The sequence below is a fragment of the Ylistrum balloti genome, unplaced genomic scaffold, assembly GCF_031769215.1.
Source record: "Ylistrum balloti isolate Yb309-2 unplaced genomic scaffold, AGI_CSIRO_Ybal_v1 Utg371552, whole genome shotgun sequence".
Lineage (NCBI taxonomy): Eukaryota > Metazoa > Mollusca > Bivalvia > Pectinida > Pectinidae > Ylistrum > Ylistrum balloti.
In genome coordinates this window covers 69372-85975 of record NW_026782798.1, presented here as the reverse complement: position 1 = coordinate 85975, position 16604 = coordinate 69372, and the positions used below count along the sequence as shown (strand labels likewise).

Here is a 16604-nt window from a genome sequence, read left to right as displayed (position 1 = left end):
TCCCTGTTTTGTTAAAAGGTACTCGCTAAGTTTTTTCTACTGGTTTACCTCCCCTTCCTGAAATCAGAATTATGAAAAACTCAATTTCATTTATACTTTTGATGTACTATGGAAAATGGCCAGTCTACATTAAACTTGAAATATCTTTTAAAGCCATGCTACACTTAAGTTGACATAAATTATTAAGGATTTTCAGTATGAAAAAAATTGACGTTATTAAGTTATAATCAGACAATATAGAGATGCACGGCAATATAAAGAGAATACTTTGAAGAATGGCGATATAGATTGCTTACAATTAGGTTTGACAGTGTAGAGATAAGGCAATATAAAGGTTAAAGGTAGTGTAAAACATTTTGTATTGTAAAGGTATTTGACTGTAGTAATTTAATTGATATTATAAATGGGAATTATCTATATGATGAGTCAAAGAAATTTGGTTATATTTATATGAAAATTTGAATTATTTACCAACCTCAATAAATAATTACCAATAGAAACTAGATATTGACATCAACTGCAAAATAATGGATCTCTGAAGATGGACTTCTACTGAAACATATACATCACTTGTGTGTGTATATTGGTCACATATGATTGCAATTTGTGAAACAATAACTGAATTACTAGAAACTGCAGTATCACAATTCTCTCCTCTCCCTGTTGGTCTGGCTGATGAGCTTTCCCTGCTGTGATCCTACAGGGAAATAGCTGCTTTGGTCCTCACTGATAAACTCATCAGAGTACTTCTGGACAAAGGCTAAACCATTATGGTCAGGGGATGGATGTGATTTTGATGGAGGGTTTTGAAGCTTCCAAGACGTTTACTAATTGTCCATGAAAATAGTTCACTGCTAAAATGCTTCATTTCTTAGATTTCAATACACTTGGTCAAGAGAAATTGAAGCTTGCTCGTGTATGACTTATTGGGATGGTAGACTTTTTTAAAGGAAAAGTAGAGGTTGGAAATATGATCTTTTCTTGGGATGAAATAATATGTCAACCATTTGTTATTCAATATGAGCATCAAATGAAGGTAAAAAAGTTCATTGATGAACATGTGTATTCAACACCAAATGATCTATACATTTTTTTTTCATTTAAATAGTTTGTTTAAAACTTATTCAACTTTTTTCATGTTAAATTGAAATGATATTGAAATTAAAACATTTCAAAATGTTGGTACAGGTAGATCAAAATTATTTTCCTGAGAAAATATCAATATTTGTTGTACCTAAAGTTGACTATTGTGTTGAAATCTGCCTGTTCTAGATCAAACTTAAATTGGTTAGAAGCAATGTATTTAGGAACAAGAAAAGTGAGTTAATGCCTGGAAAAATATAGGCACAGGATAGATTCTTAATTTACTTTGTAACTTATTTCATAATTATAAAACGTGCTTCTGGAGTAATTAGCATCTAAATGGAAAAGGTAATGTTCATTAGCACTTTTTGCCCCACCTCCTTACTTTGGAAATGTGCAATTGTCACTTTGAAGAGAATTCTCCAGATTATTTTCTTATAACAGACTGCACGAGTTGGAATTTTCATGCAGAGTCTAGTTAGGCACATTCCACGATACGATCATGTGACAAATGTTGGACATTTTGAAAGCATACTACACAACATTTTGTGCGTTGTCATTATATAGTATCACTACTATTGATACTGTTAGCACAAAGAATTAAGGAAAACTTTTATCCTTGGCTGATTTTGACATTTACCAAGATAATAATAGCCTCCCTTGTCATTGGAAGTCTTCTGGCTTGCATCGGCTGTCAAGTTAACGCTTGGAACTCACCCTGTACAGGGGGATGCGTCACACTTGTGTTGATTGTGGCTTTACCCCATATTTTTGGTAATTAGACGTAGCTCCCATGTATTAAACTGTCAGAATAGGGACCATCTCCAAGCTTAATATTTTCCATATGCCAGTGCAACATTTTGATTTCGATATCTTGACTTGACACATATATCTCTTGTCAACGTATTGGGTGTAAAACATTAGTTCTGCCAATGATTTGAGTACAGTTTCAACATTATCAGGAGAAATCTTGTATTCTCAAATGAGAACAAATGTATTGACACAAGTTTGAATATCTCTGGCATGATATATACTGTAATTTTTCCTTAACACATGTCACTGAAAACAAGAAAAACATAATGATCATCCATCAATGCTGATGAATGTTAGGTATATTTTTAGAGTTTTGACAGAACACATTCATGTTTCTTATATGAATCACATGACTAAACCTTTTGAGGCTAAAGTTGATTGAATTTGAATATAAAATAAAAAAGTTAATTTGGATGGCTGGTTGCTTCACGTTCTGAACCCTATGGTCAACAAGTCACTCATCTCTTATGAAGTTAGATTTTATAAGAAAACTTCAGATGAGTCAGAGAATCCAATCTTCACCAAAAAGTGTGGAAATCAAATTATCCACCACAAAAACGACAGGCCGTTGTATTGAATAAATGAAATATAGTGAAGTCGATTAGTACTGTGTCTCCTCTATACACAATTGTCTACCCCTGCATATTGATATGGTGTAGCGATATTGTTTTCTAATTCAATTTGTCGCGCTCTGTTGCTTCCCATTTTGACAAGACATTTTTCGTCTCTCTTCAAAAACATGTGTCATCTAGTGGGAGATGAAAAGACTAATTATGCCATTATTGAATAGCCCCCGAAAGGGAACGATCATGTTTTTATTGTGGCAAGTTTTCCTTTAATGAAATAAATTAGCAATGTCTTAAGGCTCAGTGCGAAGATAGAATTCCGACAGAGTTAAGGAACTTAGAGGAGCACGACAATATAGCTTATTAGATGAGCTTAAGTATGGAGGAGAAGAAAACAATTAAGTGATTCGGTATAATCCAGGAATACTCATTACAATAATGAAAGGACTGTGTCCATATTGGTCATACCTCCCAAAGGGGAAATGCATTTCTGGCTTGTGTTGTTTTCGCTGGCTTTGCCAGTGCTTGCATGTTGCATGCTGAATTAAAGGTCCACAGAAATGCTCTAAGAGAGAAAATCAAGTCACCATTAAAGCAGTGAAGCGTGTCAAATGACCTATCATTGTCATATTCCAAACGAGTTTGTGCGATGGTATGCTAATGCAAGAAATTAGAGAGTTATTATATAGTAAATGGCCACAAAAACCACATGTTACTTGGGCAGTGCTGATTGGGAATGATTCACAATTAGTGATGAATTCATGTTTATGAATTCATTTCATTTAGAAATGTTCAGAATTTTCGCATGATTTTGTTTTAGAGAGAATGATGAAAGTAGTCATTATCATTTTTTTTCACTTAATTAAAGAAAAAAAAATTCAGTCATCAAAATAGAATGTTTACAATGTTCATAAATGTATTGATGTGTTCGTTTCTAAAACTTGGAAAAACATTGTAATGTTTGACACTGTTTATGTATTGGCACTGTTTTACATGGTTTGTTACTATGAACAGTCTATGTAAAAAACTTTTATATTTCCGTCTCCCTGTGATAACTTCACAACAACAAATCGTAAAGTACAGATCAACACTTGTATAATTACAGGTAAATCATATACAATGGTAGGCCAGGACCAATCTGCACAGACATTAGGCATTATCCCCTGTGCAATTGCTTGGTTGTTCCGTCTCATCAATGAACAAAAGGAAAAGACCGGAGCAAGATTTTCTGTCCGAGTTTCTGCAGTAGAAGTGACTGGAAAAGCTGAGTGCCTCAAAGATCTTCTCTCGGATGTTGCTGCAGGTAAACTGACTCTCTTCAACTCAACATTTATTTTTATTATACCAATTTTTCCACAATTTCTTCATTTGTATCACATGTGTTTGTTTATAATGTCATCATGAATCTTCTCCACAATTATCCTGAATTATTTATCATTTATCCTGAAACAAGCCAAAAGGATCAACACATAAACTTTGACCTGAAGTAAAACAGCATTTGATGTAGAATTTGTTGACCTTTTTTTTAGTTAATCAAAACCACAAAAGATGTAGGTGGGCTTATTACCAGGCATGGACTTATTGCTGGTAAATACAAGTAATGACACACTTGGCAGCGTGTTTGGGTGAGATGGGGGGTGGGGAGGGTTTCTTCTGTTAAACAATTGGCATTTCTGGTTTTCTATCTCTTTAAGCAAAATCGAAATGCTGATGAGGCAACTCTGTTGGAACATGCAACAGTTTAATGCTTTGATGACCTTGACCTAAAAATGTGAGGTAGCAGAATTGATGGAAGATTCACCACATAGGTTCACACTTTCCATCAGCCTAACACTGGCATCCTGCACTTTACAATAAGTCTGCAATATTTAGTTATGAAGTAATGGAATTAAATTGAGCTTGGCCGGTGAAATATTCATGAAGAAAGCACCTACAGTCGGTTTTCACCATCCAAAATAGATGTGGAAGACCGCAGAGTATCAGTGTGACATTTTACTGTAGTCGTGTCCTTAGAGAGAAGTGGCTGAGTCATGCTGGACATTGTTGTTGTACTTCTATGTAATTACATATAAAATAAATATACTTTATATATATATATATATATATATCCCTTGATCTGCAAGGTGTTTCAAAAAGAGGGAATTCACATCACTTTTTAGCAATCAAGTACCAAATAAATATCCCACACTGAGCAGTATTGTAGACCAGAATTACCTCTTGACAAAAAATTTCATCACACATGTCTGAATAACATCATTACGAAGCCTCGATACACGTCAATTAGTATGGGTATAGGAGCTACTGGCCCTGATTGGATGACAAGATTCATTAGCAAGGTTTAGTACCAAATTGTAATTGGTTTTACTGTAAAGTAGTTTTTTTACCTTGAAGACTTAAAATGCAAGGCAGTATGCATGGGCAATACAATTTTTTAACTGCGACAATTGCAGCCGCTTGGAATCAATATAAGAGCTGCACTCTGTGATAGTGTGGTGTACCTTTTATAGACTGCAGTCAGCCTCAGCAGCAGTCACAGAAGGGCTTGCTTACACACAGTCTGCAACCTTCATCTGTATTCAATTCTACACCATCATTACATAGAGGTTTGATTACTGAAGGCTTGGTTTTGTTAGTGTGGCCATGGTCAGAAATCCTAAGTGTCAGGCTGGACACTACAGTAGACAATAAGATAAAAGCACCAGGTCTCTGATTCAGACATTTTCAGTTTTGACGTGATCAGGGCGCTGATTCAGACTCTTTGAGATGTTTGAATTAGATGTCAGTCCCTTGATTTGCAATTTTGAAGATTGGTCTGCAATTAGACATTAAGATCTGAATATTCCAAGCCAGCTTCAGTCTTCAGTCTAAACTTGTATCCAATTCAGATGTTTGAACCTATGAGAAGCCTGAAAATTGATATCATCCGTCAAACGCTGGACTTTTTAAACTAATGCCACTTTATGAAGGGTTCCAATGAGATATACAACCGTGGCATTGAGAAAAAAAAATCCACATTTAAATCTCTGAGAAAATTAATGAAAAGGTTTTATCAACATTGTTAGTTTAGGAAAGAGGAATAAGATCATCATTACTAGCCATATTGATTGATATATTTTTAATTACTAAATGGACTAGAAAATGAACATACTGTACAATAGGCTTATAATTAGTTACTGCAAAAATAAAAGGAGAAATATTTTCATTAGGGCTTCGGCTGACTGCCAGCATACATTTTATGTGCCATAGACAATGCTAATTGATTGTATACATGGATCAGTAATTACCTCCCTTGGATGTGACGGATGTTAACACACTTTGTGTAATACTTAGACATAAGGCAGTTATTGGCAGACACTGGCGTCTCACTGAGGTACCCAAACACACAGGTACGCCAACCATGTTCCATAAACAAGACAATTCTTGGTGGTTGCAAAAAACAACAAAAACAACAAAAAATTACAATGCAGTTCTCAAATGATTCATGGCTGTCGAGGGTCTTGTTATATGTTGTTGGTTTATAAATGACGTACCTGGTAAGTCATAAAACCACAAAATCATGTTACAATTGCTTTAAGGTTGTATGATTGTCACAGAATTACAACCCAGAGAGTGTTGAATCTACAAAGCATTAGAACTCAACCTTGTGTCTTTGCCACAATTTTCCCTGTTGAAATGTTGGTCTGATTATTTGTCAGTTGTTTTGTGTTTCTAGCTATCAAAAGTTGATTTCTCACCTCAAAAGTGAAAGGGAAGTGTTTGAACAGCTGCTTAATGGTTTCCCTAGGTTATTGATCATAGTTTTTTTTAAGTGTCTTAGCAAACTACCAATTCTAGAAAAGGACATTAATGTATTTGTGACTGAGCTGAATTATTGCGCAGAATAGGATTCTAAAAAACAGACTTCCGAAACAGAAAAGTTTGGAAATTTGACACCTAAGAAATAACAGAGTATAATGTTATGAAGTGTCAAAAGTTTAAAAAAAAAAGTCAGGCCAAATGTACTTCTCAGCTAGGGACACGAACCATAAATAACTCAATACAAGTCAATGATTGTACAGATGTCCGAGGTCATTACAAAGTCTTATAGACCAGACTACCTGTTTACCAATAGCAGACCGATGGAATGCTGGGCAGTGATTGGTTACAACAGAGTGTAGTTTAGGTGTACCAGGGCCATTGCTACCCCCTGCCCTGAACATGGCGATCATCACACTGTTAATGCATGTCGAGGTACCGACAGCTAGCCCCTGCTTCTAACTGGTAAATGGGTTGAACATTGCCTCATAAACATCAACATGTGCCAGCTAGGGCTCAACTCTGGGATGTAAATTACAAGTCCAGATCCTATACCTCCCCACACTTAGGCTCTAATCTGTTCACCTTCTCAAACCCTGATCTACTCTGGTACTCACCAGTCACCACCAACACTGTGCAAAGATTTTCTCTCAGATATTTCCTGACAAGGATCTTGCTGTGGACAGGTGTATGGTTTTGTAGATCACACCGAGAATTAGTTAAGAATATGTGGTAACGTTAACTTTTGGTGTCTTGGTTTATATGGAGAACATTAAAATTATGTTGAGAATTATTTTTGTGACAACTTATGATGGATCTTCAAGTTACTAGCTGTTCTAATATTCTATGTTGCTTCCATAAATAGGATAATGCATTCAACTTGTGTATTGATTTGTTGATTATTTGCAAATAATGTTTATCTCAAGGAAATTGAAAAGAATCTTTTGTTTGTATTGTGTAATATAAATAATAGGTGTTTGTCAGGTTTCTAATTATGGTGATTTTGTCGACAGGTGTTGAATCAGGAAGTGGCACTGCCCCTGGAGTTTACCTGAGGGAGGATCCAATTTGCGGCACTCAGCTCGAGAATCAGAGCGAACTACGTGCCCCAACAGCCGAACGGGCCACATATTACCTGGACGCTGCCATTGCAGCACGAACAAAACTAGGTATGATATTGTTGAAATTTTACTTACAAATTTATCAGTTTCTTTTTAAATGTTTTTCGAAATTTAATCTCAGTGAGAAGAACTTCTATTGTTTATAAAGCTTGTGTGGAATTTGTTAAACAAAAACATCTGGTATTAAGTCATTATCAGACACACTTGAATAAGTTTTTCGTTGTCTGGTTTCACAATTTGTTTCTTGTATGAGTTTGAGATTTTTTTAGTTTTGGTTACATTGATAAGTGTCTGTATAGTGTGTGAAGTAGCAGATATGCGTGCACAAAACATGCATAGTACAACAGTGCTTGTGTGGCAGAGAAAACTGCTTAGCATGTTTGTAGGAATAGGGAGAGTCTATTAGCTAATGTTATCTGTGTAATCTCTCAAGATATGGCCCCGATATCAATATCATCGTCTGGACAGGCAATTTATCCACTATCTCCCAATAATTTATCCAGTATCTTTATGTGATAAGCAACCCATGTTTACTGTGAAGTAGCTGTAAATTTTAACAGCAGGATGTACATGTTTTAAAAGATTTTTTTTTCAAATTTCAAAGATAAAATTTATCTATCCTGTGTTTGGTTTTGATATGATTTTGTTCTGAAACATTTTTGATACCCCATTATCATGATTTGGTTATGTTTTGTCAGTTATATCTATGTGTTTTGTCACTTTTAAGATGTTGCCAAAGATAAAACATTTGACTGTATTTTCAGCATGTATACAACCATCCTTGAAATTCCAGGGGTTACAATCACTGACGATCTCTGGTGCAGAGCTTGTCAGTGATCTGAACTCCTTGAGGATAGAATACAACACCAAGTTATGATATAAATCAGTAATACATGGAAAATTTTCTGAGCATGTTAACTGTACTGAAGCTCAAAACTTTTTTAAATTCTTAACTTTTACTGAAATTAACACGCAATATCCACTAGTTGACATCTTGTATTCATCGTACCATTTTTTTTAACTCCAGATGTTCCTTTTCCCTGTCAAAGACATTGCTCATCTTTTGAGAATCTTTGATGTTAATTTGTTAGCAGATATTTGCCCTATTATATCCCTTAGTCGTAATGGAATCTGTGACGACCATTAGACATTGGATTAACGTCCTCATGCTTGGACTGAGTTGGTCGTTTTATGGTTTGGCAGAAACCTCGGCCTCTGGTTATCCTAATTCTAGGGATATTATTTCATTGTTGTAAAACTACAGACGACTCAGTCACCGTCGACTCGACCATGGAATCAAGGTTTAAAGGTCACTATGCTGCATTCCCTGAAAAAATCTTTTGTATCCTTCGAGTCAATTGTTATTGGGACCCATTTGGGAAATATAGGGGTTTTTGGATGTGACTAGAAAGCCACAGAAACATAAAAAAATGTTATTGTACAATTCTGATGGGATATGAATTATGTCTTTGATGCGGAACATAGCTCGGAGATTAAAGGACAGAAGGAGAGGGTATAGAGAGTATGACTAGACGTTACAAAGGTACTATTTAGTGTAATCCATAACAGATGCTATCTAGATGCATATAGCATCTCTTTAGCTTTATGCTTTTGTTTTCATCCATCAATTATCCATTTAGTCGGGGGAAAAAATGATGAAATTGGGGCAAATTTAAAACAATTTATGGTCGAGAAAGGCAATTTTATTCAATCTCTCCATTGGCTACAACAGGTTTCTTGAGAAGTTTCATTGTCGTCGTTGTTCAGAAGCCATTAGTATTTAAGTGGTTGTGTCCCTCAGGGAATATTCCAATGCTTACAGTAAAGAATATAAAGCCCAATGAATGATGCTTCATAACAATATTTTAAAGGCTCCTGGTATAGCAAGTCGTGTGAGCATTATTGTTTAATCATAATATAAAACTCTTAAGATGGGGAGAAGTTGGCATTACGGGAAAACATTATTGTAATGCAAAGATAAAACTTCAGTGTATCTGTTTGAACCTGAACATTATTTATATTGCTCAAAAAGTGGAGTTTGTTGTCGGGAAATCTGTTTAATGCTCTTTTCAAAAATCCTACGTAGAACTGAAATAAATGATTTGGTCTTTGTATCTTTGTGATTAAATTGTAGACAACATTTTTCTTTCACTTACTTGGAGCCTTTGTCTGTAGATTTTACAGATAATATGGAGTCTTTTCCAAAAACATAATTGTGTAGTCAGTATTGTGGATCATAGGATTTTGGTGTTTTGTGCCATTACAGACGAGGAAGAAAGCCGGTCGTCACACCTCCTGTTTACCTTACATGTATATCAGTACCGGATAGAAAAAGCTAACCAAGCTGGTCTGCCTGGAGGTAAGTACTTATATTTGTTATTGGGCAGGAGCTTAGGAAAAGAGGGGGTAGGGGGAGGGGGGAGGTTAATCTGTTTTGTTGACATTTCATCCAAGTTATATTGCAATATAGGAACTAAAGATTGATCAATTGTGCAACTATGTAGACTAAAGCAAAGAAGAGTTATCAAATGTGTAGTATCAGCAGGAAAGAATATTTTACCATTTAGATAGAAGTAGACTACCGCAGAACTCGGTAGTGGATGTGGTAGGATGCTTTTAAAAAAAGAGTAAGGACAAACTTTCGATTTTGGTGTATAGTTTCTTAGAAAAGTATTTATAAGGCTGTGGTTGATTGTACGGTGATAAAAACAGTGTTTATCGTACACTTGATACTTGTTGCTTTCACATGACAAATGCAGTAATTATACAGAGTTCCAGTGCACGATAGATCGACAAATGATTTCTATTGAGAGTTACATCAACACCACTATATCAAGTTTTGAGGCTGAGACAATAGCAATCGCTAGTGTCTCTTATACAGAGCAGATCGTGGCCGATTAATCTGTCAGCAAGGTGGTAATTCAAGTGTAAATAGGGAGAAAGGACAACCACAGAAATTTCTATCACTCAAGTTGTGCAAGTTCATTTGGACTTTGCTATTAGAGTGTTACAAGCAGAAACAGGGGTGGGGGCAAAGCAATGGAATTGTACGCTAAAAAGCACTTTAGAATAATGTTACAATGGCAACGATTGCGGTGTGACAACACACAATCCGACACTAATATTGCTCCCATCAAACAAGATTTTCTGGCCTGTCTATAAGCGGGAAATGTGGAATTGGGTGTTTAATCACAGCACTTGTGTAAGTTTCAATGACCCTTCGTCACTTGCACTCCCAGGACTCAAAACGTTTGTAGAGATGCATTTGACGACAAACAATATTCCCCAGAGACGAGGAGTAAATCAAATTTCACTTTTCCAATGCCAATCACGGAACAGTTTCATCAACTGACAAATTGAATTTTGAAAACTTGAATTGACAGTAAATTAACCTGTTGGTAGCAGAACACTGCCCCCTACACTAGTTCTATATTAGACTGGGAGTCAACAGGTTGTTTCATGGGCTGAGGCTGCATAGGCATGCAAGGGTCTGAAGGGGGGAGGTTCCCTATGGGGAAAACACAATATGACCAATGGTGTCTGGGGGCTAGGACCACAAAAGCAACCGACAGACACACTAGTGATGTTTAGTGATGTCTCCTATATTCTGTCTGATACTGCTGGATTGATTTGCTATGGAAATGAACGTGTTATTCTGTTTACAGTCAAATTAGAACTCCAAGCAGTAAGAAACACAATAGTTTGGATCAATAAGACTTAACACTGGGGCTGATTTCTGATAGCGATCACAAGTCTGGAGTTTGTTGGCAGAGGAAAAAAGAATGTTGTTTGTTCCTTAGAAGTGATGAAAATTTGGCAATCTATTTTCCACTATGTCTTTGATAGCTCACACTTGAATTTCTGTTGACTTGCCCCACGAGTCAGATTCTGTAGTCATTTTAGCACAAATGACTTGATCACTTTGAAGACAAGGTGAAAGGTACAGGATTCTGTGAGTTTGGCACTTAGGCAAGAGATAGGCAAAAAGGAAAATTAAGGTCTCCTTCAGGATTTTACAAAGTGGAACATGTTTTCAAAAGTGAGAGAGTCTACTAGCTTCACTTGCACATGACTCGTTATTTGGCCCCAAATAAACTTTTAGAAGATCAATATTATTGTTTGAAAAGAATTCATGAGTCATAGAAAAAATGTTTAGCAACATGTGCATGACACACAAATAAACGTGCATTGCATGTGCAGAGAACCTTTCATCAAATATAACAGGAAGGGGAGGGACCATTATGATAGGGGGTTCCGTTTGGTGAGGAATCTCACTCTCTTGTGCAAAGGAAGGCTGACATTCTGTGCCTTGAGTCTGTCGAGAATATGCCATACCTTTGGGTTATAATACATATTGGTTTGCATTAGCATGTGCAGTAAAGCATTACTATGGGCGTAAACTCGAAAGGCAATGTCTTAGAACTGTTCTGGCTTAGCTCTTATCAGGTTCTAGATCAGATTGCAAATTTAGGTAAAGTTAGAAATTCAAAACTTGTGTTTAGAAGGAAAAAAATTTAAATGACCAGGTATGTTGAAAGTTTTAAGATTTGTCTTGAAATAAGATGCAAACCTCGTCCCATTTTTTGAAGGAATTTTAGTAATTTTATCTTGATCTTGTCATTGGTGATTGCTTTATGTCACAAAAACAACTCTTTTTTTAATTATCCAAAAAACCTATTTTGCAGAAGATAGCAACTGAGGCAGGTTGTGACTCACTTAAAGAAATTAGATTGTACAAATAAAAAAATGGAGTCTAAAGAATTAAGAAAGGGGTTATTTTTTAAAGAGAGTGAATGATTGAATTAATTTGGTTATTTCGTAGGTGCAAACAACATACAACATCATAGAAATTCATTGATAGACTGGAGCAACTTTCTATACATCAAAATTTTCCTGTTTGAAAATCTTAATTAATCTTCTGTTCAGTTCACAGGAAAAAAATAGATATTTGAGATGTGTTTAATGAATGATATTTAATTTGTTTTAATTGGTCCCACTCAGAATCAGGAATCATGATCTCTTCTCTAAAAAAATTTTCTTCAAGAAAACGATACATTTTAGAAATTACCATGTTCAAGATGAAACAATTACCATGTTCAAGGTGAAAGAATGACAATGTTCAAGGTGAATAAAAGACAGTTGTCAAGGTGAATTTTTTTTAAAAATGAACAAGATGGAAAATGAAACAATGGGAAATATTTCAGAGTTTTACTCAAAGATCTTATAAGTGTATGAACAGGAAAAACTTCTATGTATCATGAAAATATTCATTTCACAATATTTCTGTTGACTCAAGTGGCACACTCGAGCTGAAGTTTAAATGATAGTAAGTGAGATCAAGAGAATGTTTATGGCTGCTTGTAAAGAGAATATAATGCTTAAACAGCCATACAGAGTGAGGGTATCGAGATCTAGGCTGCTGTGTTGATTAATCCAGCCTTCCTTGGTCTGATGAAGTAATCAACGACTCTGTACGTAGCACATAATATCAATCTGGATGGTAATAGTCTACGTAGCCATCAAAACAAATCTACTTTATTTATTTGTACACATTTCACAGCCATAACAACCCCATGATGTCGGGTGCGCAACAGAATTCATCATTTTTTTCTCATTATTTCTTACCTATGGTGTCGGATCGGCATCGTAATTGTCAACGCGCAGTTCTAGAACAAGTTACTTGAACTAATGTTTTCAAGCTGTACACAGGGCAGTCATAATCCGTTCTATGACTGAAATGTAAGTGTGTTTCATTAGAGTGTAATTTGTGGGTGTCAAGTGTATATATGCCAATACTGTGGTGAAAACAGTCTACACGCTAATGAAAAGTACGAGTTAGCATAAATTTACTAAACGACAGTTACAGTTTTGAATCTTAATGTATTACTCATCTCACGTATTATTTCTTTATTATGTGTTTAAACGATAAACATCTGTTTCAGTTTACTGAAATTAAGGGTGTATCTTCCTCGAAATTGTGAGATATATATCATTTTGATTCTGTTATGATATTATCATGTGGAAATCAGAAATTGTCATTTTTGATAGGAAAAGCTTGAATCATCTGACTAAAGCACTCTGTTTTAGTCACACCCCTAAAACCTCAATCTGTATATTGTGTTCCCATAAAGAACACATCAACAGTTTTGTGATAAAACTGGTATTTATATACTGTAACAAAATTACAAAAAATTTGGACAAGATATGTATGTTTGTATTTCATTTATTTATTCATGTTGTGAAATGTTTCTCAGTTGTTATTTTTATTTTTCCAACAGTTGCTGGTGGACGGAGCCGTTTGCACCTGATTGACCTTGGAAGTTCCTCAAAATCTAAAGATCCTGGAAATGTCTCCCTCAGTCTTTCAGCTCTCGGCAATGTCATCATGGCCTTACTCAATGGTCAACGACACGTACCTCACAGGTGAGCCATAGAAAACGTTTACATTGACCAAAATCATCTCACAGGTAAACTATATCCAACATTGTCTCCTGTGAAATACGACAGAGTTGTGTCCCTTAAGGTATTCTCTGTAGAAGTGCATTGAAAATTACCTTCAATTATAATTCATGCTAAATTGAAGAAAGTTAAGATTATCTTCATTAATAAATGACATCTGCCAGTGTACTCTTCAGAATTGGAGATTGGAGATTTCACACTAAGGTAGTATATATGCCCCATAATACGTCTTCTTTATCCTGTTCATAATGGACCATAGCAGTAGAAATATTTTGGAAGACATGAAACTAAACAGAGTAATAAATTTTAAAATCTGCCTTTTTTAAAGATGTTTAAAATTGAAAAAGGAGTGACGCTAGAAGTTTCTTTTTTTTTTGGTTTTCGTCAAATTTGACTTCAACCATATGTGAATATCTAACAGTGGTAGGGATTGTTCCTAATGACTGAAACAGATCATCAACACAACTATCAGCTGGCCATCAACTGTTATAAATACATATTACAGCTCTTTCCCACACTTCATTTTCAAAATTCAAAACCCAAATGAGATGATTTATGGTTCTGAACTTAAAAAAACTGTCATGTATATGTATACAGTTACTCCACACACTGAAGTCACAAAATATATATGCATGACATTCGACATGAAGGTGATGTGGTGAATTTGGCGTTCTGTTTCTGATTTGTGAAGCCCCACAGAGGTAATTGACCTTATTGCACCAGGGTGTTACATGTCCTTGTAAATAAAAAACTCGTACATCACAACCCATTACTGTAATCCGATAATGTCCGAAAATTTCTCATATAACAAATTGACGGCATTTTTTATGGTTATGGTATTGCAAATGGTCGTTAGAAAGAACATCCCTTCAATTGAAACTTGTAGAATCGCAAACATTGCGACCAGGGGAAGAGCACGCAGTTTCCACAAAAATGGATAGAAATGTGTTTATTTGTGGATTGCAAAGCAAATGGCAGCAAGTTTATCTAGATGATATTGTGAAATATTTATATCCACATTGAAGTTGCTTTGGCCCCTATACTCATTGTGTATTGGTGTGAGGTTTTCTTGCCAACCATGATGTTACTACAGAATATTGGCACCGTCCATCAAATTGACATGTTTTATTGATGAAATGGACAAACATCAAGCCTCCAGTCCATGGATTGCTTAATTCCTTTTCCCTGGAAATTCCATATTTCATAACAGAATACATACACAGTATACAGATAAATGGTTGTTGTATAAATTTCTATCCAGATTGATATTTTGATGAATATGTAAAGTTTCTAACACTGTAATCTATAAATGTCTTTATCAATTTTGATTTATTTTTTCCTTTTCAAAATAATGTATTTATTTTGTAATTTAAAAAGTACTTTTATCCTAGATTTAATCCTCTTTGCATGACCCCTAAGTCAAGATATTCTAGAAAGCGTTTCTTGAGAGCACTATTAGATTCTCTGATCAAACACACACTAAACTAAATCAAATTCAATTGATGATATATTAATTTGATTATGTAAAATGTTTTTTACAATTTTCTCTTCTTTATTTTTTCTCTGCGTTTACAAATTCCTTTCAAATTTATATTTCATCCGTGCTTGCTACTTGGAGAAACCATGATTCCACCATTTGAAAATTGGCCAACTTAACCAAAGATCTAAATAAAACATTTCATTCAAAATATTTTTTATGCTTCTCAAGTACATTGATTTCAATTCTTTGAAATTATGAAAGAAAACAAAATGAAGTTGTAAAATCTCAAGTTTTTAGCAAATAATGAAATTTTCAAAATATAGATAAACCTGACACCTGATTAAGCTAACAAAGCTTTAAAGAAATGTTCTGGTGATGGTAATGTTTCATAATACCAGAACATCTAGCGACCTCCCTAATAAAGGCAACATATGGTTTTGATATAGGCGGTAAGATTTCAACTGCCTACCAAAATTATAATTTTAAGATTTGATTAAGAAAGTTGCCTTAATCCATTCCACAAATTTAAAAAGGAAATGAAATTTTCTTACCAAAGTAATGAAGATTTAGTTTGATTAAAACAGCACAACCACTAGCAATACAATATTGTTCCATGTATTTTGTGTACAGAATTGTTTCATTAAAGCTCTTACACCCATCTTAATGTTTGGAATAATCCAAAACATGTGCCCAGGAAAATCCATTATGAAGTTACGGGTCATTGACTTTTTCTTGTCTTTTATTTGATTTCTTCATATTAATGCAGATCATAAGAATGTTGTCATTCAGTTCTTCTTTTAGAAATTCAAATATGTAGATTTCTTTTTTTGACATATTGCTGATTTTATAGCTGTAGGTTGTTTTTATTTAAATTTTTGTTTTAAATTTTCAACTACTGGTAGTTGTCAAAGGAATTTCTCCAGTTTGTTTAGTAAATATTTTTGTGATAAACTTTAAATGTTAAGATTTCTGTATTTTCTCAAGTTGGTATATGAAACATAAAACATGAATACATATATGGATATTATATAATTATGGTCAACTCAAATATTCCGAAAAACTTACAGTAAGCTTACATATCTCAACATCGTTTATTGGAAATGCAATGAAGCATGAAAATTGTCCTGCTGGACAATCTTTCATCACAGAAAATATGATTTAAAGATTTGTGATTCCACAGGGAAAAAATGCAGAGATTGTATCATAGTCGGGCAAGCTAAATACATAACGACAATTTTATTGGATTCGGAATGAAGAATGACGTGCAGAAAAATAAAAATTGGTTTG

General features: G+C 34.8%; 1 protein-coding gene across 1 annotated transcript in view; it reads left to right on the top strand.

The window, feature by feature from the left end:
* The window catches only part of LOC132562946 (kinesin-like protein KIF26B), a 264719-nt gene that overhangs the window by 239804 nt on the left and 8311 nt on the right, over positions 1-16604 (top strand). The window contains exons 11-14 of the mRNA XM_060227723.1: positions 3568-3765; positions 7271-7426; positions 9645-9737; positions 13657-13801. Of these exons, the coding sequence (XP_060083706.1) occupies positions 3568-3765; positions 7271-7426; positions 9645-9737; positions 13657-13801 (592 nt within the window). The remainder of the gene's footprint in view (positions 1-3567; positions 3766-7270; positions 7427-9644; positions 9738-13656; positions 13802-16604) is intronic.